This window comes from Conger conger, chromosome 4 (assembly GCF_963514075.1).
Source record: "Conger conger chromosome 4, fConCon1.1, whole genome shotgun sequence".
Classification (NCBI taxonomy): domain Eukaryota; kingdom Metazoa; phylum Chordata; class Actinopteri; order Anguilliformes; family Congridae; genus Conger; species Conger conger.
In genome coordinates, this window is record NC_083763.1 from 13,999,569 (window position 1) to 14,022,974 (window position 23,406).

The 23,406-nt window shown below is 46.9% G+C and overlaps 1 protein-coding gene across 1 annotated transcript in view; it reads left to right on the forward strand.

The window, feature by feature from the left end:
• Positions 1-1,102: 1,102 nt before the first annotated feature.
• csnk1g2b (casein kinase 1, gamma 2b) overlaps positions 1,103-23,406 on the forward strand; it is a 43,540-nt gene continuing 21,236 nt past the window's right edge. The window contains exons 1-2 of the mRNA XM_061237963.1: positions 1,103-1,270; positions 11,268-12,170. Of these exons, the coding sequence (XP_061093947.1) occupies positions 11,946-12,170 (225 nt within the window). The 5' untranslated portion in view covers positions 1,103-1,270; positions 11,268-11,945. The remainder of the gene's footprint in view (positions 1,271-11,267; positions 12,171-23,406) is intronic.

The following is a 23,406-nucleotide window of genomic DNA, read 5'->3' on the forward strand; positions in this document are numbered from 1 at the left end:
ACACAAGATAAAGGAGTGCTGCTCATTGGTTTATAAGCAAAGCACATTTCTGGAATTTGGGCAGAACCTCACATAAGTATCGACCTGGTCACGCTCAGAATACCAAAGTTTTCTGAGCCTGACAGTCTTCTGTAGGCCAATGTAAGGAAGACAGAAGAGGAACCACCCCAGATTTTACAGTAAGTGTCATACCGTATTTGACCTCACAGACTAGCAGGTTGCTCTCGGTATGACTGTTTCTGATATGCTGTGGTGATGAGCGATGAATCAACTTCTGACTCATTTACTGTATTTCTTATTCTCATGCCCTCCTTGACAGACTGCAGTGTCAAAGCTGATAATACGTGTGAATTCGCACAGTTGTGCACACACACACGCACACATACACAAACAAACCTGTAACTGGTAAACTGGAAGCCTAGGTTAGTAAAAATAACTAAAAAACCCCATGAAAATGGCTTAAACTTGCAATCCAAAGCATAATACAAACTACTAAATTATATAATGGTATCTCTGAACTGTTTCCCAAACTTTCTGAGCTTGCAGCTGTTTTAACATACACATATTTTCTCTGACCCACCCTTTGTTAAATTTCAGTCCATCGTGTGTTCAAATAAAAATATTAAAATATTAACTATTTTTTAATACTTGTCAAGCTGACTGCAGGTATATTGTAATTAGTGCAGTGTGTTTAACAGGTGCAGCGTTTGATCTATTTGTTGGTTACATGCAGTTTGTTTTTGTTTGTGTATTTAAAAATAAAAACATTACTGCACTGCTCCCCAAACAGACCACTGGGAAATAAAGTATAGGAGCAAGAGAAATGTGCTGTAGTTTGCATGTTGAGCAGTATTCCAGAACAGAGTAGGATGCGTGCAGTTTCCAAGGGCCACTTGCTCTGTAAGAATGTACAGTGCCGTATTCCGCCAAATCTGTATTCCCAAACCATTGCTACGTTGGCTCTGCATGGTAGCTCCTCTGATTGTGTGGGCAGCTCGCATAGAACCGCAGTTGTGTAGGTGCGCACGGTTTTCTCCAGGGGCGCTCGGATTTTTATATCACTGAGTATTCTCAAAACGAGATACGCTTGTTTTACAGCGTAGAGTCAGCAATGGGAGTTAGGAAGGCGCTGGGTGCTTGCTTGCTGGTTAGGGAGGCTTAAAGAGACAACAGCAAGACAGAGCGAGGGAGAAGGAGATGAAATCACGAAAATAACAGTAAATACCGGCAAAATGGGGATTCGCGCACAATAGAAAAATACACCGGACAGGTAATGGCTTTCATGTAATCATCAGCATAACACGTATATACATTTATTGAGAAGAAATCGGTTGAGACAGCTAAATTAAACGGATTTCGGTTGTGAGGATTAAGGAGTTGCCCAGTAGCTAGCTAGCTAGCTTAATGTTGTGGTTGTCTGTTGAAAACAAACGCAGCTTTTAATTTTAAAAACAGTAGTTTTCTCAAAGCGCATTTCTCGACAGTTTTTCATTAGTAAAAAGTTTTTTTCGCCAAATAGCACGCCATCGTTAATGAAATGTTAAATGGCCTCAATGAATATTTGATTGTGTTGAATACCCAGTTTAAACTTGTTTCAATCGGCAGTATGGACTGTGTTAGGCCACAAGCATTTAGTCAATAACCGCTAACGTTAGCTAGCATGTAAAAGGGAATGCACGGTCGATACCTTAGCTGCCCGGCTTGTTGACTGGCTGGCTTATTGAGCTAAATTGGTTGTTTATGCGATTTCCGAACAGTTCCCCGATTTTTCTCGAATTGTATACCAAATGAATCGACGTGTTTTTAAACTGGTCCCGCTAATGAGGTAGCTACCTCACTAGGCCCAACCATTTGGGATTAGCTAAAATACATAGCCAGCCAGCTAGCTAACTAAAAACAATGGCTGACACAATATTAGTCTAACGTTTACTAGCTGGAGGCTACCAATGTTATTGCAATTGGCTAGCCAGTTCGAACTAGCCAGCTAGCTACCGACCTTTAGCTAAGGTTGATAGCTAGACAGTCTAACCAACTAGGCTAGCTAACACTTAGGTAGCTTGTTCTTGCCGGATGTAAAGGATATTTGCAAAAGTTAGCAATGGCAACATTAGATAGTGAGCAAACTACCACGATAATCAGCAAGCCTTTACAATCTTTCTAACGTTAACTTGCCAGTTTGCTAAATTGGATAACACGTTTGCTAACTTGGTCTACTTCTAGACTAGCTATGGGAAACTAACGACAGAAACGTCTAACGTTGGGACTGGCTAACTGGTTCCAGTGATTTGGCTAGCGTTATGTTAGTTAACTAGCTAGCTAAAATGAACTTGCCTAATTATCGAAATGGGGGTCCTCCCCATTTGTTTTAGTTGGCTAGCTGATCGACCACTTTACATTTCTTAGCTGCTCAAGGTTACCTAGGATAAGATATGTGTCTAGCCAAGGGTAACAGGCGTATCTTGGATCGATAACTAAGCTATAAGTTCGATATCTAGCTAGCTAATTTAACTGACCAATGTTAACCGAGGCTTTATTAGTTGGCTAGCCAGCGGAGCTAATTACACGACTGTGTAAAATGCTAACAGGTTATGGTTGCGAGTGGGGAACCTAATTTAAACAATTTCTTCGCTAGCTAGTTGATAATTGTTCCGTAACTTACATTACAATGCCGTACATTTTCTTGGTGCCAAACGAAGACAGTCATTAGCTAAATGCACAAAGTTAGGCATTGGGTGGCTTTGTGGTGCATATGTCAATTTAAAGGCTAACACTACGTTTGTTTTTCAAGACCGTTGCGAGTTTTATTTTTAGAGCCCATTTCTTGTATTGGAGTCTCCAGTGCCTGCTGTATTTTTGGTGTGCATAACATTTGAAATCAGTCTACCATTTTCCAATGGTTTTACTCTAGCCTGTCGAAGTAATCCAGTTGCTGTCGTAAAATATGTTTTGGCTTCAGTGCTGCAAAGGTCTGACACAGTCGGTGTGTGATGGGCCTACACAGTTAATTGGTGAAGTAGTATATAATTTGTGTACAAGCACAGGATGTCACAGAACAGTTTTTAGTTATCTTGTGCACGCGAGGTTGTCTTCACCTTTTCCCATTTGACACACCACGTCCTGTTTTGACGTTTTATTTTGTTTTGATAATGCTAAAGTTCCCAAACCACATGGGCGAGTGTCTCCAGAGTGTACTTCCCATGGCGTTTTTCTGACGGTTGTCCTGGCTGTTTTGCATGATGGTCGTTTATGATTTGAATTGCTCGCATTGGATGGTATTGTGTAAACTGAAGCTATTTCAGAAACATTTAGGCCATTGCGAATTTTAAGTTTTCCAATAAGCCATGTTGTGTTTATAATGTGGTTGGAAAGTGAAAAAAATTTACTGAATTTCCTCAAATACAGGCCAAAAGCATACAAGTGGTGGAAGAATTCAATAGGCCAGAGGATCTCATCTGTTGCCAGAGGGCATTGTGGGACATTTGTGAGGGGATGCAAAATGGCCATGGAGGTGAAGGCAGGAGCTCGCAGACAGGTTAAGGAGTTGTATTGGAGTGTTATCCATGCATTTAAGTGAGAAGTGTTTTTGCAGAAGCAGAGGAGTTTTTTTTTTTTTCGAGTTGAATTATCACTCAGACAGTGAGGTGACGTGGTCAAGTAGTCTGTTATTGCGCTAGAAGCGGAAACCGACGTGACAAAAAGAGAAAACTGAGGTGCTTTGTTGCAGTGCAGCTGGGGAATAAAACCTCAAAAGCACAATAAAATAATTGTCGCCCCCCCCCACCCCCATGTTCTTGCCCAAGTTCTTACGCCTTTTTAAAATTCCAGTTCTCTCATTAACATGCTCTGTTCCAAAGAATTTTCAGACACTCGTATGATCATCAAAAGGACTATGTGATGCCAGTCCAGATGGCATTGCTCACGAAGTCCTGGGCATTCACATTGTCATGTGATGGCCTTGCAGTGATTACAGTGGCGACCAGCACCATATTATAGATTTTTTGTTAGTCACAGTCAGAGATGAAGATTTCAGTATTGTCTTTGAACCACAGTCAGGTTTGTCATTAGTTCTCTCGCCATAAATTCTTTCATATGCGTCGAGTCATAATTGTCAGAGGTGCTCTTATAAATTACAGGGATTATAATGGCATGCATGTTTGTGAAGCCTGTGTTTAACTGTGTTTAATTTGTAACTTGTGTACACTGGTGAGCATATAAGATGTGTAACTAATTCAGGTCCCGAGCTCATTTATGATTGACTCCATATTCCGTTCCGCCTGTCTATCTAACTGTGTAGTTTACAGTCCAGTAGACTCGTCCTCTGTGCCCAGTTACCTGGGAAGGGTAAATCTGGCGGTAGCCAACTGCTGTTTTGCTTGGCAGGGAATTTATAGGTTGGTTGTACAATACCTTTGTGGGAAAAAAAAGAGTTATTTTTTTTTAGTAATAATAACTTTATTTATATGGTGCTTTTGAGAAGTGCTTTGAGGACCAATAGAAATAGGATAAAATGAACCAAAGTAGCACTTGAAGGTAAATAATTTAACCCGGTGTTGTCATTTAATGTACATATATGGGGTCCAGAATGCTGAGTCGTTAATAATAAAATAATAGCCTACAGTTCACATACAGGCTTTTTTTTGTCAGTTCATTTGAATTTGGAGTTTGATTGATACTTCTGAGGAAGCAGAAGCACATTTGTCACAGGAGTGAGTTATGGGGTCTGTAGAAAGAGGTATCCTTTGTGACTTCAGGGGTACATCAGCTCCTGCCTGTTCCTTCCCCTCTCCGAAACCTGTAATAGACACCCCCCCCCCCCCCAGGATTCCGGTTCCGTACGGATCTCTAAGAATATCCTCCCAGCTCTCCCGAGGGGCTGATGTCATCTTCAGTCAGACGAAACGGTGACAACCAGAACCTCGAAGACAGAGAAAAAGGGAGGGAAGAGGAGGAGGAGGAGGAGGGCGAGGGTGAGGGCGAAAGTCCACCAAGGAAATGTATTTTATTCATTCACTTTTGCCCCTCTGACTGTCCCCCGGCCATTCTGTAGGAAGAAGAGTCTTTACCGTAATGGCCGACATATATCATCTTCCTTCTCTCTCCTGGCCTCCCCTTTTAATCACGTTATGTGCAAACGCACGTAAAACCAAACGAACGTGTGCATACGGGCGTGTTTGAATTTCATAATTTTATTTAAAAAAAATAAAACCTGTGAAATAATATAAAGATTCGTACATCGACCACGATGCATAGCTAGAAGGTAGTGGCAATTAGAGTCTGCACACCCAAACTCAATATAATTATTTATTAGTATCAAACAACATACCAATGAATTATGGCGTTCTGGCATTCAGGCTCTACTTGAAGTATAATAGTAATAGTAACAAAAACCTAGCACACAGGAACACAAACTCATTTCAGAGAAACTTTTATTTCGTTTTTTTCTGGTGGTAAAACATTTGTGCGGACCCCGCACTCCAGACCGGGAGGCTCTGTAACCCTACGCTGGAGGGAGGGGTGTTTGGCAGCTATCGATCAGGCTAAGTGCGTTTCCTGAAGAAAGCGCTGCGGCCTGCCGTATCGCGCGCTACCCCGTCTCCTCTGCGCTGATCAGCAGGAACGCAGGTCCCCGGGGGGGGGGGGAGGCACTTCCCATCCCTGCATTAACTCTGATCTCCGCTCCCGCTCCGAGGGGGCTGTCGGACGGCCTGACGGGCGGAAACTAGGCCTGACGCGCTCGCTGGTTCATCTCGGGCTCTGCTGTTTGTTGTGTGTGTGTGTGTGTGTGTGTGTGTGTGCGTGCGTTTGTGTTTGTTTTAAAAATAGGCTCTCTATGAATCTTCACATATTAGCAGTTGCTAACGGGGGTTTTGCTGGGTTCTTGTGTGGATGTGGCGTAGTTCATCCTCTGGCTGTGCGCCTAGTGAGCGGGTATGGGATCTTTCTGGGAGAGGCAGTGTGGGTAAGTGACCTCATGAAAAACAAACATCCTGTAGAGAAGAGTGTGTGTGTGTGTGTGTGTGTGTGTGTGTGTGTGTGTGTGTGTGTGTGTGTGTGTGTGTGTGTGTGTGTGTGTGTGTGTGTGTGTGTGTGTGTGTGTGTGTGAGAGAGAGAGAGAGAGAGAATCTGTATGTATATGTGCATCTCTGTATGGCAGTTCACCAGATACTGCTGTATCTCAATCCCTCCCCGCCCCCCAACACACACTCTACATGTGTATAGATATATTTGGCTCCTTTGCGGCATTTAGCGGCTGAGGGCTGAATCTTGGCGGTAAAGGCTCGTAGCCTTGCTCAGAACCTGCGACCCCCTTACCTTCCTGCCGCAGGGTTCTCCACTGCTGAAGGGTTCATTCTCCGCGGCTGAGGGGTTCTCACTTGATCTGCGATTCGGCCTGCCACAGCCGAGAGTCCCCCCCCCCAAACCCCCCTCTCGCCCCGAGGAAGAACACCCAAGCCCAGACCGGGTATTCTTAGAGCGGGAGCTGAGGAACACCCTGATAGTGCTTCCTGGAAAGAGCCTGATAGCGGGCCTTCTTGTTCCGTCAGTCCTGGCTCCAGCGCCCCCCCGTGTCGAGGATGTGATTTCCCCCCCCCCCCCCCTCATCCCCCTTCCCTCCAGCCTCCAGACTGTATCGATTATTATAACTTCTTTCCAGCAGCTAATCCGAAAGCAGCACATCCTGTTTCAGCTGTAATTGAGAGTGATGTTTGGCTCGGCATTATGGGTAAGGTTGGGTTATCTCGCTCCGCTCGCTGTCCTTAAGTGTTCCGCTGGGAATCCCGTCTCGGTCGGTTAACAAATTTCACACTTTCACGCTCCGAGTCTCGGACACCAAAAAACGAAATCTCCGGCCGTTAGTTAGGCAACGTTTTTTTTTATCTCTTTAATGTCATTATCCACAAATGAATCAGCTGCAGTTCGTGCAAAGTGCTTACGTGGGCTGTTTTTAATATTAAGTGTTGACAGAATAGCTTTTGGTCCACAGCCAATCAGATGTGAGGACGCCAGTCGATGGCAAACAAAGTGGAAGCTTGTTTCGTCCCCTTCAGGACCCTATGTAATCAAAAGCGCCATATTTTTAATAGTTATACGTAAACGGGCACGTCCAGTCTTTTACAAGAAGGGCTGTGGTGTGGGTGCAGGTGGTGCTGGTTGCCCGGCACTAAGACACCTGATTCTACTCCACCAGGTCTCCATTGGAAGATCATGACTACTTAATTAGGTGAATCGGGTGTCTGCGCAAACCTTCACCCAGGTTTCTGATAAGAAACCCCATTCGGTCATTTTGTAGAGGTCCTGTGAGTGTGAGAGGAGCACGATAAAAATGCAACCGTCTCACTTCCTTCCTCTACTGGGGGGGATTGCTATTGGTCGTGTTGCGACCACGATTCCTGAGAAAGTTGCATTTTGACCAATTGGCTGTATCGCCGTTCAGTGGGCTGCCAATCGAAGGTGTACTTGAAGTGTAACATCCCTACAGAATAGACCTGCCAAATTAGACCTCCAGCACTTGTGTTTAGACACCGCATACTTAAAAAGAACATTTTATTGCATTTTAATTTTCCAGTTTTAGAATTGTTTAAGGTTATATTAATGTCAATATTTGTTTTATGAATTGTAATGGCACATTGGAGCTGTGCAATGAACATTGTGAGTTCGATTATTTTGGCCTGCCCATCTCTGTATTTTACTGTAACCAAAGAAGGGGACCCTGGTCCCTTGTGTCAAACATATTTATGCTCCTTCTGGTTTTGTTAATGTTTGGACTAGGCACATTGACCAGACCCACCTGTGGTAAAGTGATTATATACTACGGTACATACTCTGTTAGAAGTATTCGTGTACTATGGTACAAACTGTAAATATACTAGAAGTATATAGTATATATATAGTATGACGCACAGGTAGTGTTCTGTCACAGGGAAACCAGTGGCAGTTATCTGCCCCATCTCATTTCCATTTTTAACCATTTTTGTTTACTGCGAATTATCTGGCTTTTTGAAGAAGGAACCATAGCATTACATTTGAGGAATTTAGCAGACTCAAATCTGAAACGACTCCGCACAGTTTGCACTTTTACCCACGCTCTTGCACTTTTACAGCTTACACTTTTCCCCACGCTCTCGGTAAAGCTGGATAGTTGCTGAATGGCTGTTCAGGTTTGGTGCCTTCCTCAGTGGAATGGAGGCTGTGCCCCATCTGGGAATCAAACTGGCGACCTCTGGCTTGTGTGCCCAGTACCCTAACCTCTGTACAACACTACAGCACCACATGCATGCAGTGCGGTGGTGGGGAAGGAGGACCATGTGTTCATTTATTGGATTTATGCGCTACTTTAATGAGCCCAATCATTTGTGTGACCCCCCTAACATTTTATCAGAATCTATTGATAAGATGGGGAAAAATGAATTGTGGACGATTACCGTTTGCATCCCTGTATGGTGTATGAGCAGTGATGTGTTCTAATTTGCAAGTGAGCAGCATTGATGATTGACATGGTTTACAGTGAGACATTCATATTGAACTAATACCATCCAGTTTACTTTGCGAGCTACTGTACATCAGACTTAATGATGAGAAATGAGAAATTTATGGCTACAGATTTCAGAGACCCATCAGGTGTAAATTGGTGCAATCTGGTACGAACTCCCACTAGTGCAGTCATGAGACATCGGTGTGAATTTAGTGCACATTCAAAGCAAGCTTACTAATAAACTTTATTTGTATATTGCCCTTCATCCAGCAGTGCATCTAGAAGAGCTTTCCAGAGGGCACCAAACCATATAATAAAACACCGGGTAACATAAGGATACGCTAGATGCTCAAGCAATAATAAAAGTCGTTTTAAAATTCAGAAGTGATGCGGTAAATAAATGAAAATCTGCAGAAAATATGCATGCACAAAATATGACAAGATGACAGAAATAATAAAATGACAGAATACTAAAAACGGCGGTAAATTCGTGAATAAAACAGAACGCTGAATATTAAATAAAAGGAGAAGGCACTGTCGATAATTCAAAGCGAGAATAGAGATGATACTTTTTAAATAACAAGCTTGCCTGTCTGATTTCGATGATTTTGGCTGTGTGTTTGTTCTGGGGACGACTGGGGATCCAGGAGGTAACCCCTAAATGCGTTTGTTGAGGTTTAAGTCTTGTACACAGTTTGGTTAGTTGTGAAGGGAGATGTTTTGTGCTATGTTTGCTCTACGGCCTGGGCCACTGGCCTTTATAAAATGGTGCTTCCGACGGGTCCTCTCCCCTAATCTAATTATAGACGTCCAGTGTGAGCTCTGCTTGGAACACGATCGTGTCCAGTACTGTTTGAAAAAGGTTCAAATTACAGCCTCTTCTCTTGGAGCGGCCTAAATTTAAACGCGTGGGCCGCCCTTCTCTTGCCCCCTTGTTTACAAATTAATATTCTAAATGCGCACTTCGCAGCTTACCACAAATATTTATTGATGCATTTCGTAGTCTTTCAAGAGCTTTTTTCAAAATGCTGGGAACTTTGCTTAATGTGTGCAGGTTAGTGGATATTAGCCAGCAAGTGCCCTCCATTTTCTATTCCAACATGGTTTCCTTTTAGGCTATCCTAAAAGTGAAAGATGAATGTCTTCCCTTGAAAATGAAGTCAAGTAATCCACTTTCTGATTATGTGTTTATTGATACGCGCATATTAATTGACTGTAATTTTGTAACCTGGCCAGTGAGGGCATAGATGACCAGGTCAGGAAATTCCACCCCAGCCCCCAATCCAGTTTGCAGAAAAAGTGAGTGACAGGGCTCGCGTCCAATGGCAGAACAGTTTTGAGTTCCACGCCCAGGAGAGCGCAGGGCGGCCATGTTGTGTGTACGTCTGGGGCGGGACCCGAGCCGCCAATCTCAGAACGGTTCCCTGCAGCTCCGCAACCGCCAATTTGGAAGTGCAAATCAGTCTTAAAGCCTGTTATTTGTTTGTAAGGAAGGCACAGCCCTTTTTCAAACCGTGCGACATTTGAAGACTTTGGAAAGGGTCGCGGAGGCCATTTTGAAGATAGATTTCTGTGAAGCGGGTGTAGCTTTTCAGTGTTTGTTGTTTTTGTTCAGATAACTTTGTTGTTTTTGTTGTTGCTGTCGACATCTTGCCTGATTATTATTCTTTTTTTTTTTACGTGTAGGTATATACATATTAATGATTAGTGTTCACTGTTATTGAAAGCGTTTTTGGTGCGCGGGTGAGGTGTGTTTTTTTGAGAATACGCTACTTTATTTCTTTTGTCTCACTGCACTTTTACAAGTAATATTCAGCTTTCTTTGTTCTAGGGAGATGGGCTATTCATTGTTATTACCAACATTGGATGAGTGGATGTTGCAAGCTGTTAAGGGCTCTTTTGTTATAGTAATAATAAAGAAAAACTTTTTTCTGGTCTTCTGTTGATTAGAATTGGCAAGCTGTACATTTTTATGAAATAACCAATTGTAGATTGAGGACATTGGTATTGGTGTAATGCTAAACTGAATTTAAATATTCATCTTTTCTAGGTAAACATTTCCCTAGTACATCTTCCACATCGTCTTGCAGTGAAACGTACTGTACTCGCTGAAGGTTGAATACTGAAATTCAGGTTTAGTGTGTCATTCACATTGGTGAGATTGGCAGGTAAATTAGTATGTGGGAGTTTTTGTATATTTTCTTGTCAGTCACCAGTACACTCATCATTGTTTTTCAGCAAACCCCTCAGAGCAACAACAGGGTGTGCAAACACTCACACTGATCTGATAAAATCCCATGTCATTTTTGATAATCCACAAAACGGAAAGGTGGATTCATACGGCAGGAACATTGGCCTTCCTGAATATTTCACTGTGTTTAGCGCCTCCTACTGGATCCGTTGTGATGCAGTCATCATGGACTGACATAAATGCAGAATGCACAGTTTGAGAACAGCCCATACGTAGCCAGTTTCAGCTCGAGGTGTTTGTAAAGCCTGTCAGTAAAGTTTGGGCACCTGATCTCATCTCGACACCATGGTCGACCGTCCCAGCAGACGCGGAACGTTCTCGCTGCGTTGCTGCTGTGTTGTAGCAACGTTAGCGCATTAACGGCACATTTTTCCGGAACATTGTGAGAACATTTTGTGTCGGCTTGGGTGCTGAACTTGGGGAACTCGATGGGGACTGATATCACAGATCGTATTTCGTTATCTCGTGTTAAGAAAGCTGTTGTTTCGCCATTGCGCAACTGACGTTCACCGCTGTTTCTTCGCGTTTGTGTGTCTGTTTCAGCTACCCAGTGAAAACGGCGAGCCCTGCAGTCCTGGGATCACCCGGAGGTCACCGCCGCTCGTCTCCCCGCCCCGCCCGCTCACCGCTAACTGGCGTCCGTCGACCCTGACCCCGCTAACTGGACCCGAGGAATGTCTGCTGCACTACCCCAGGCCGGCCAGGAGGGGGTGTCGAGGAGCACAGGCGGAAGCAGCCAGGCGTTGCTGTGGGTGCGCTAGCCCGGATCTGCGTGCCTTGCGTGCGCGGGGCGTGTGCGTGTGCGTGTTCTTCCTGTGTGTGCGTGCGTGAGTGAGTGAGCGAGCGAGCGCTACCTGCCCACTCAAAGGGGGGGAGGCATGCTCCTCTGACTGAGAGCGAGAGAGAGAGAGAGAGAGAGAGAGAGAGTGAGAGAGAGGGACCTGCAGAAGAGGAGGAACGAGACGCACGGAGGAGAAGAGCCTGAAGGAAGAACAAAGAAAGAAAGAAGAGGAGGGATAACCTTCTCCCGCGCGCCAACGCCGTCTCCGTTTTTAAACCCGTTTTTTTAATGCGCTGTCGTACACGCGTACATAGAGGGAGCCCTCTCCTCCGCCTTTAGCCTCCCTCCCTCCCTCTACGGCGCCCTCTGCAGGTTGTTTCGGCGGCTGTGATTTGCATGGCAGCGGCGTAACCGTGGAGAGGCCGGGCTATCACAAGCTTATGGATTTTGAGAAGAGAGGGAAGGGAGAGGCCGAGGAGGGGAAAAGAATGTCCAGGGCCGCGGGGAGCAGGACGGGGCACGGGGGCCGGGGCACGGGGACCAACTCCGGGGTGCTCATGGTCGGCCCCAACTTCCGAGTGGGGAAAAAGATCGGCTGCGGGAATTTCGGCGAGCTCCGGCTGGGGAAGAACCTCTACACCAACGAATATGTGGCCATAAAACTGGTAAGAGCGTCCGGGCTAGCTGCTGGGGTAACGTGGTGTAATGAGGAACAGGCCACTGCGCAGCAATGATCGCCTTTTCCCACCACTGAAGTGTTCCTAGTAAATATGTGTGTTAAAATGACTGGTATTAGCGACCAGGCTAGCTGGAGAGATGTGTGTTCGAATGACTGGTAATAGTGACCAGGCTAGCTGGAGAGATGTGTGTTAAAATGACTGGTAATAGCCACCAAGCTAGCTGGAGAGATGTGTGTTAAAATGACTGGTATTAGCGACCAGGCTAGCTGGAGAGATGTGTGTTAAAATGACTGGTATTAGCGACCAGGCTAGCTGGAGAGATGTGTGTAAGAATGACTGGCAATGCGACCAGGCTAGCTGGAGAGATGTGTGTAAGAATGACTGGTAATAGCCACCAGGCTAGCTGGAGAGATGTGTGTTAAAATGACTGGTAATAGCCACCAGGCTAGCTGGAGAGATGTGTGTAAGAATGACTGGTATTAGCGACCAGGCTAGCTGGAGAGATGTGTGTTAAAATGACTGCTATTAGCGGCCAGGCTAGCTGGAGAGATGTGTGTAAGAATGACTGGTAATGCGACCAGGCTAGCTGGAGAGATGTGTGTTAAAATGACTGCTATTAGCGACCAGGCTAGCTAGAGAGATGTGTGTTAAAATGACTGGTATTAGCGACCAGGCTAGCTGGAGAGATGTGTGTTAAAATGACTGGTATTAGCGACCAGGTTAGCTGGAGAGATGTGTGTAAGAATGACTGGTAATGCAACCAGGCTAGCTGGAGAGATGTGTGTAAGAATGACTGGTAATAGCCACCAGGCTAGCTGGAGAGATGTGTGTAAGAATGACTGGTAGTGTGACCAGGCTAGCTGGAGAGATGTGTGTTAAAATGACTGGTAATAGCCACCAGGCTAGCTGGAGAGATGTGTGTAAGAATGACTGGTATTCGCGACCAGGCTAGCTGGAGAGACGTGTGTTAAAATGACTGCTATTAGCGACCAGGCTAGCTGGAGAGATGTGTGTAAGAATGACTGGTAATGCGACCAGGCTAGCTGGAGAGATGTGTGTAAGAATGACTGGTAATGCGACCAGGCTAGCTGGAGAGATGTGTGTTAGAGAATGTGCACACTTAGGCTTGCAGATCTGGGTTAGCATGATACATTACATATTTATCCAGCGCAATTTACACAGATTATATATTTTTAATACAAATCCGAGGCTACTACACTGGTGTGACTCATTTGTTATTGAAGCAAAACTTGTCCCAGCATGCACTGCGTCTAGTGTATAGATTATTTTTGCTGGATTCTTGAAAGGGTGTAAGTGATTGTAGGGTTCTTCTTTGGTGGCAGCTTGCTGATGTTTGGCGGCATCAAAGGGGAACGTCACCATGGAACGCCGCGGGAAAGGCAGCGCTGTAATTAATGACGTGCCGCTGACGTTAATTCCAAATGTGAGACGCACCAGGCGAGCAACTGCCTGCAGTTTACACCTGAGGCAAGAACAGGAAGTTCAGCCGAAAACGCCGATGGCCCAATGCCCCGTTGAGAGGCTTTAGTGTTTAAAATTTCTGACCACCTCTTCCTCACACACGCGCCGCCCTCCGCTTCCTCTTTCGTTTCCATGAGAACCCGCAGGAGAACCTACCGGCATCCGGAACTTTCCCTTTCACCCCCCGCTCCGCTCTCCGAGACACCGGAGTTTACGTCCTTTCAGGCGTTAATTTATGGAGCGGAAAAAAGAAAGAACAAAAAAAGAAAAAAACACCCTCCTGTTCCACACCGGCGTTCTTAAGCGGGGCTCTTAAACCGCTGATTTTATGGTTGTGTTTTCCACTTCATGGCTTGGACTGAAGGCCTGCGTTGGAGTCTCTCCGTGACTGGTTCTTCTCATCCCCGCAGTCACCTTGGCTGGGCGGGATGTGCTGACTGCAGCTCTCCTCCAGGCCCTGAAATGTTCCTCTCACCAGCGCTCCCGTTTCCTCTTACTCACGGTCTCAAAGCTCTGCTAAAGAGCCAGCCGTGCTTAATTAATATTCATTCATTCACCGGGGGGGGGAACCATCGTTTCTGGGGCGGGGGGGGGGGCGTAGGAGGACGAGTGAGTGACGCACAAAACAAACAGGCGAGACTTGGGGGGAACCGAAAGTAATTGCGCAGCGGTTGCGGTGAGACAGATACAGGCTTATAGTTCTGTGTCTGTGTGTCTGTGTGTCTGTGTGTCTGTGTGTCTGTGTGTCTGTGTGTCTGTGTCTGTGTCTGTGTGTGTGTCGTGTGTCGTGTGTCGTGTGTCGTGTGTCGTGTGTCGTGTGTCGTGTGTCGTGTGTCGTGTGTCGTGTAGTGTGTGAGTGTCGTGCCTCCGGGCTCAGGCCTGTTGGGTGTGAAATTCACATGAAGCAGAGTCGGTTTGGTGTGTGTGTGTGTGTGTGTGTGTGTGTGTGTGTGTGTGTGTGTGTGTGTGTGTGTGTGTGTGTGTGTGTGTGTGTGTGTGTGTGTGTGTGTGTGTGTGTGTGTGTGTGTGTGTGTGTGTGTGTGTGTGTGTGTGTGTGTGTGTGTGTGTGTGTGTGTGTGTCGTGCCTCCGGGGCTCAGGTCTGTTGGGTGTGAAATTCACATGAAGCAGAGTGGGTTTGGTTTGTGTGTGTGCATATGTGCGTGTATGGTTGCGCCTCCGGGCTCAGGTCTGTTGAGAGTGAAACAGAAATTCTCTTGAAGCAGAGTCTTCGGTGGGGGGGGGAGACAGTTCAGCAGCATCCTGAGGAAGCGTTCTTGGTAACCGTGTGAAATGTCAGGGTGTCTAACCGAGAAGGAGCCTGTAGACGGAAGGCCATTAAGTGAATTTTAAGAGTTTGGCAAACTTTCTCTGCTTCGTATTGCGGCTTATTCTTCCTCGCCATCCCCTTGTCTTTTTCTGACATTTCCAAGCGCGAATCTAACGGGCGCGCAGTAGTTGATAAATTTAGGAGCACAGAAAAGTTGTTTCCCGAAGTTGTTTTTTCTAGCTAGCACACGTCAGTTTTCAGGAGCAGGTGATCCTGAAATAGGAGCCCTGTTGAGCCCTGCAGAGCCGTGTGTTTGCCTTATGGCCGTTTTTCAGATGCAGAGTAGCGAGCGTTGCTCGATATAGAAACAGTGCATTTTAAAAGCTGGGTATTGACTGTACAAATTCGGGTCGAGTACCTTCCTGGCGAGGCGACACCCAACTGGGAATCGAACCCACAACCTTGGAGTAGTGACCCCGGTTGCACTACAGTGACACAGTTGCCCCCCCTTGTTTAACGTGAATCCCTAGAACATCGCCCTAGGAATTCCCCTGACAGGGGGATTTGTACTGGTCTGAACTGGCAACCCACCCAAATTACTGCTGCTCCCAAAACCCTTGGTTATGGAAGAAAATGCAATTGGGGGTGGGTGATCTTTAGCATAGCAATAAACCCTAAAACGGTACGCTGAATTTAAAGAATAAAAAAAGATTCAATGTTAGTGTTCCTTCCATTTAGTGAGGACCGCATTGTGTTTAACCTGTCTACAGTAAATCTGCCCTGATTCACATGCAGTGTTTACAAAGCAGATCCCTGGCTGGATTTGTAGCTTGCAGAATTTCTTCAGCTAAATTGATCTGCCTTAAGGGAGAGTGCTGCCCCTAGCTAAAACTTAGCATGTAGGAATGCTGTCGGTCTGAGCAACTTGCAGGTTGTGGTAGTATATATTACTAGTATTTCTGGTTATTACTTATTTTATTTAATGGTAAGGCAGCCTTCCCAAAATGTGTTTTTCAGTGTAAATATTTTCAGCGTAATTGTATCGTAACTCAACCGGTTAACATAGCCCTTGGAAAAGGAGTAAATACGTGGGCTTCACTCTGTAGCTTTTTTTACGAATGAATTGCTAATTAACAAGCATTCAAATGCTAATCCTAATAGTTGTTGGGTAAACTTGCAGTCATATGCTAAAATTCAGTCTTCAAAATTCTGTATTCTTCTGAATTTAAACAAAACCATCTTTCTCTTATTTTCAGGCATTTGTTCCTGTGCTTGTGTTTTTATATTATAGGCTTGCTGCTGCCGTACCCACATTCTAGTTAAATTGGAGTTAATTAAATCATGTGTCATTAGATTTGAAGTGTTTACTTTTATTTCTTGTGTGTTTAAATATGCTCGCCTGAAAACATTGTGGCATTTCGCTTGCTGATGAGCCTACCTGCCTACATCAATATTTTAATGTGTGACCTTTACGCCTGACCACCAACGCCGTACCGAGGACCGGGAGCACTGTGTTCTCTCCGCCTGTCATGTGAAAGAGGCTCGTTAATACACACTGAAAATAGTCATAAAAGGCATGTCGTTTTTATAATTACCGGTAGTAATGTTTGGCAATTAGGTGTATTCTATGCTGCAGTCTCTTGGGGCTTATGGGAATTTGCTGGAGAATTGGAAGGTGAGCAGTTGAGCTCCCAATGTCTTGTTTCTATCTGAACAAGCACTGAACTTAATGTTCGTGAGAGACTAGTGGTAGCCTTTTAACCCCTAAGTTCTTTTTGGAATGTTTGTTTGCGGGTTTGCCTATGTGGGCGTTCTAGAACTCCATTGCATTCAATAGCTAGTAGAGATTGTGACATCAGCATTAGAATGTTCAGTTCGGAACATTATAATCGCGTTCTAATTTGTGACCTTTCACAGTGAAGGGTTAAGCCCTTGTGTAGGCTTTGGCTGGCAGTGACTGGGATGGAGGGGTTTGAACAGCAGCCCTGGCTGAGTTGGAGTGTGATGGATTTCACCCCTGTCGCAGACACACGTTTAACTGTGTGAGAAATGCCTTCTGAGATTTAAGAATCGCTGTAGGAACACAGATCCCCCACTGTCCTCCAAATGTTGACCTGGGCTCTGGTCCAAGTTATTAAAGCCCTCAGGAATCTTTTTTTCCTGTTTGAATGAAGTTTTGTGCAGTGAAAGAAGAGTGTACATTTTAAGAATCATGCAAAACCTTTTTCTTTTTTTTTAATGTGGGAAAAATGCTGTTAGTGTTAACTTTCCACCTTAAACTTTTGTGTTGAAGATGCATATTTCTGAAAAACCACAGCAAAGTGTCTTATGTCAAGTCCTTATTCAGTAAACTGAGAAGCCCTTTGTGCTAGTGATTGGGAAGTGGGCCCATATTTTTCCTGTTTCGGGTTCCTGGGTTGTTTTCTTGGCCAGAAAATAAATTAAGATCCGCAGTTTATTACCCCCCCCTGGGTTGTGGTGGTAGCAGCTGTGACCAGCATTCACCCATATATTACTCCACAGCGCCCCCTCTGGTGGGTTGCAGAGAATGCGCGACTTACCCTGAGATGTTGTCACCGTAGATCAGCACAGCAGTAACAATATTTCACGGTAACTTACGACTTTGAGTGCATTATTGCAAATATGTAACAGGTTTACCAACGTGTTTATGAACGGAACTGCAGTTCACTCAGGTTCAAACTTGTTTTTATTATGCCGTATTAATGACGGAACGCCGCGCTTCTGAAGTGTTGCTGGGTGACGAGTTTACGATATCACCGATACGATGAATCGGCCGAACGTAAACCTAGTGGTTTGGTTTCGCTGAGTGACTTATCATGAGATCACTTTTCTCAGCCAGTCACAACGCGCGGTCAGAACTATCTGCTGTGAAATGCGCAGATCCGTGGCGAACACTTTGCCGGAACGCGGCTGCGTTTCCGCGCCCTTCCTGATTGATGGGTGTCGCCGTGACTTGCCCCCAAGCACCGTCGTTGTCAGGGGGACGAATAACAAAAGAAAACATCTTTTCGTTGTGTTTTTTTAACGGCGGCAATGACATCATTAATTTCCGAAGCGGCAGCCTTGGCATGCGCGCGTACGTTTGAGTCGCCTCGAGCGCACTGTAAACACGAGCGCCGTCGTAAAGCTGGGGTCCACTGCGCTGCGCTCGTGACTTATTTGGCCGCGGCAGATGGCACCGTAACACCCCTGCCCTGTCCATGTGACGCTAATAGCATTTAAGGATCACATTCCGCGCGGGGTAAAGGGCGGGGGAGCGGCTGGAATGTGTGTCTTGCCCCTCTCTTGGCCGGCTCCCAGCAGCGCGTAGTTTCGAGGGCGGGCGGGGGGGGGGTTGTTCCCGCCTGCCCCTGCCGCGATGCTGTACCCCGAGGCTGTTGGACGAGGCGACGCGCGGCCGGCTGCAGCTTTTCCTGTGGAGGAGGGGGGCGGGGTTCCGTTTGCAGGTATGCCCCGCCCCCTTCCTGCTCTAGCTGCTGCTTTGTTTGCTGGGAAGGTTCTGGAGTGACTGCGTCGGCTGGTCAGTCGCTGCAGATGGCTGCACAGTGGATGCAGGTGGCTGGTCAGTGGATGCAGGTGGCTGGTCAGTGGATGCAGGTGGCTGCTCAGTGGATGCAGGTGGCTGGTCAGTGGCTGCACAGTGGATGCAGGTGGCTGGTCAGTGGATGCAGGTGGCTGGTCAGTGGATGCAGGTGGCTGGTCAGTGGATGCAGATGGCTGGTCAGTGGATGCAGTTGGCTGGTCAGTGGATACACTGGCTGGTCAGTGGATGCAGATGGCTGCTACTGCTACTTCTGCTGACATTTCTGAGGATGTTTCTGCATTTTTGCACTCTGCCCTGAGCTGACACAAAACGCTGCAAAAGTCATCTTGGAATAAAGTTTGTTAAAAGGAAAATTGGAGATTGAAAGATAGATAGAAAGACGGAAAAGGGCATTTGGGGCTTTCGAGGTGCGAAACACCCAGTCCTTCCATAGATTACAATGCTACACCTTATGGTTGTTTTAAAGAGTTGACTTTAAAACATTGAACACTTTAAAAAGTGAGGATTGTGCCTGAGCATTTTGCTGTTGCTGTTGGTGTCATTCAGGCAGTCATTTACCTGGCCACCCACTTTAGTGTCGAGTTCAGGAATTATGTTCGATGTATTATATGGGAATATATCAGCCGCGGGATATATCTGGAAATTCGATCAGAGCAGAGCCCTGTAAATAGCATGAGCAGTGCGTACGTGTGAAAGGACTCCCCTCACCTGGGTCACCCGCCAAAACCACAGCGGCCTCGATCTGCGGTTTCCCAAACACCATCCATCACCGTCCCGTTTATGTGGGTAACGTGACCGCTAGCTAGCACGCTAGCATCGGTGTCACCGTCCCGTTTGTGTGGGTAACGTGACCGCTAGCCAGCACGCTAGCATCGATGTCACCTTCCCGTTTGTGTGGGTAACGTGACCGCTAGCCAGTACGCTAGCATCGGTGTCACCGTCCCGTTTGTGTAGGTAACGCGACCGCTAGCTAGCACGCTAGCATCGATGTCACCTTCCTCTTTATGCGGGTGACGTGACCGCTAGCCAGCACGGTAGCATCGATGTCACCGCCACCTTTAATGTGGGGTGTATTTATACATCTTTTATTGGGGACAGGTTTTGAAGCTGCCAGGGTGGAGAGGTGCATTCTGGGAAAGGGGCTGGGAGTAACTCCGTCGTCGTTAGCGTCCGTACGCCGCGGCCAAGCCGTGCACGCCTGCAGCGTCCCGTCACTCACGCGCACGTGTCTAAGGCCCGCGCGTCGGCTTTCTCCTCCTGGGTTTAGCGTCCGAGACGCCCGCAAAACGTTCCCATAGAGCAGCGAGGTGAAGTCGCTAACCCTGCCCCCAGAGCGCCCCGGGAGCCCAGCGGTCAGCGGTCAGCGCGCCGTGCTAATGTTTAGCAACGTCATCCGATAATTATGTAAAAACATACATCATCACGCGGGGAATTGTTTTAAAAACTGCTCTGAAAAATAGCACTTCGATTGTAAAATGTAGTGCTAAAAAAAATGAATTGTTTTTTACGTGATATGAAAAGCTCAAAAACACATTTGCATGTGGGCCTTTAAAGTGGATTTTTATCTTTTTTTTTTCCTTTTCCTTTTAATTGTATTTATTAATTAATTTTTTTTGTGCATGAGCTTTGAGAAGCTGTGCTGCCCGGCACTAATTTCATTCTTCTGAAATCCGGGGTTCGTGCTGCAGTTTAGTCAGCGAAGAGTCCCATCTGTCTGGATATTTTTATCCACGTGTCTGGCTATATCTGGCCCTGGCCTTATTTCACCGCTGCCTCACCAGAACTTGGAGGGGGGGGGGGGGGGGGATCTGCTCATCTCGTCTGAGAATGCTGGGAAATGTAGTCACCCCCCCCCCCCATCCATGCCGGTTTCTAACTGCTTCTGGTCTCTTTTGCATAAAATGTGCAACTTGTCACCTTTGAGGTGTGATGGCACATGGGAAAAGAGCTGTGCTGGGAATATATTAAAACGCATTGAGATATTGAGGCCCTTCACAGTGTATTCGCGTGCAGTTTTCAGGCGGTTTTGTTTCTGAAGGGTATATGTTGTTAAATTTGATGAGGGCCTCTGTTTTCATCAGCAGCTGCGTTCGCAGTGACACTCTGGTTTTGGGGAGAGCTGTGCGCTCTCTAGCTCTCTGCTCTGTTCTAGGGGCTCTGTTACAGGCTCTGCTCTATGCTGGGGGCTCTGTGCTCTATGCTAGGGGCTCTGTGCTCTATGCTGGGGGCTCTGTGCTCTATGCTGGGGGCTCTGTGCTCTATGCTGGGGGCTCTGTGCTCTATGCTGGGGGCTCTGTGCTCTATGCTGGGGGCTCTGTGCTCTATGCTGGGGGCTCTGTGCTCTATGATAGGGGCTCTGCTCTATGCTAGAAGTCACCAACCCTGTTCCTGGAGAGCTACTAGGTCTGCTGGTTTTTGTTTTCACCCTAAAATCAGCACACTGTTGAGACCCAGGTAACCAGGTGAGGTGAGTTAGCTGTGTAATCACCTGCTCTAATTGATTAATTAAGTGCAGAGTAACAGTGAAAACCAGCAGACCCAGTAGCTCTCCAGGACCATGGTTGGAGACCACTGTTCTATGCTAGGGGCTCTGTGCTCTGTTCTAGGGGCTCTGTGCTCTATGCTAGGGGCTCTGTGTTCTAGGGGCTCTGTGCTCTATGCTAGGGGCTCTGTGTTCTCTATTCTAGGGGCTCTGTGCTCTCTGTTCTAGGGGCTCTGTGCTCTCTGTTCTAGGGGCTCTGTGCTCTCTGTTATAGGGGCTCTGTGCTCTCTATTCTAGGGGCTCTGTACTCTATGCTGGAGGCTCTGTGCTCTGTGCTCGGGGCCCTGTGTTAGGGGCTCGGTGCTCTATGCTAGGGGCTCGGTGCTCTATGCTATGGGCTCTGTGCTAGGGGCCTTGTTATTGGGGCTGTGAGCCGGGATCCCTACGTGACCTCCAGGCTCCAGCACTATGCAGCTGTTCCCTGACCACATACAGGGGGCCTCAGATAACCCCCCCCGCCCTGCAGTGTGTATCAGCTAGCACTATCAGCCTGGATCTGGACCAGCACAAGTGTGTGTGTGTGTGTGTGTGTGTGTGTGTGTGTGTGTGTGTGTGTGTGTGTGTGTGTGTGTGTGTGTGTGTGTGTGTGTGTGTGTGTGTGTGTGTGTGTGTGTGTGTGTGTGTGTGTGTGTGTGTGTGTGTTACTGTAAGGGGGGCTGAGTGTTGAAAGGCTCTTTGTTGGCCAGCCTTATCCACACACTAGTGTAGTCTTTTGGTTCAGCTGTGCACTTTCTCACACTGATGCTTGTTAGAGAAAACCTGTCAACACACTGCAGTTACGCTTTAGTGAACATGCTGCAGCTGTGCTTTAGTGAATGTGCTGCAGTTGTGCTCCTGCTGCAGTTGTGCTTTAGTGAACATGCTGCAGTTGTGCTTTAGTGAACGTGCTGCAGTTGTGCTCCTGCTGCAGTTGTGCTTTTGTGACGTGCTACAGTTGTGCTTTTGTGAACATGCTACAGTTGTGCTTTTGTGAACGTGCTACAGTTGTGCTTTTGTGAACGTGCTACAGTTGTGCTTTTGTGAACGTGCTACAGTTGTGCTTTTGTGAACATGCTGCAGTTGTGCTTTTGTGAACATGCTACAGTTGTGCTTTAGTGAACGTGCTGCAGTTGTGCTTTAGTGAACGTGCTGCAGTTGTGCTTTCGTGAACGTGCTACAGTTGTGCTTTTGTGAAAGTGCAGTTGTGCAGTAGAACGATAGAATGAAGGAGCAAAGCAGCAAGTCGCTCAGAAGGAAACGTGTCATTCAGAAAGCCACAGGAAAAACAGCGAATGCTCAAATCCGATCCCAGAGGCCACACACACACACACACACACGCACACGCACACGCACACGCACACGCACGCACACACACACACACACACAGAGTAGTAGTTTGCTTATTCCAGTATGCGTTATCTTCCTGTTGCATGTTGGGCTGAGCGTTGTTTATCTACATGTTGCGTTTTGTAAGCCATCGTGCTTTTCACGCTCTGCTTGTATGGGGTTTATATGGGATTTATGCAGCCTGGAGTAATAATGCACATAAACCCTTTTAACTGAACATACTCCTCTCTCGTGTGTGTGTGTGTGTATGCGTGCGCGCGTGTGACCAGTACAGTCCCACCTGTTGGTGCCTCTCTTTCTCTCTCCCTCCATGTCCCTTCTTCCTATACTCCGTGTCTCTGTCAGCCCCCCCCCTGTTCTTCAGCAGAACCAGGGGTGGGTCAGTCAAGGTCGCGGTGACCTTGCTGCGCCGATAACCCGGTGCCGCCCGCTGAATCCACACATCTTCTGCATCAGAAGGGGCATTGTGCTGCGTTTCTAATGGACAACTTCCCTGGGAGTCCCCAGTGTGCGTTATCATGAAAGGCTACTGGCTAGTCTGCTACACAGCCATAAAGATAAGGGGAGAGAGAGATTGGAGAAAGGCTCTTTAACGTGTTTCTTCTGTCCCTCGGAGCGAGGTTTGTCGCACCCCTGGGATTTCTGTGGAGCGAGTTTTGGGCGGGCCAGGCTCGTCGTAACCGTGACGGACGGAGAGTTTACGCTTGGCGACAGACCGTTACCGCGGACGACAAACACGCCGCCGCGATAAGTGAATTGCATTTCCTGAAACTGAGTTGTTTTTTTTTCCCTCCTCACCTCTGAAGAACTGGCGCCGGGGAGGACCTGGCCTACTTATCGGGGAAAGGAGAGAAAGAGGAGGGAGGAGAGGAGACTGAGGGAGGAGAGCGGGAGAGGCAGGACGAGAGGGGAGCGAGGGAGCGTAGGGAGAGATTCAGACTCCGTGCCCAGTGCTGGGAATCACCCCTGTGACCAGATAAAAGGCGGTTTCTGTGAGGCTGCTTCCCCTGTGTACCAAGCAAAGGAAACTGGTTGGTG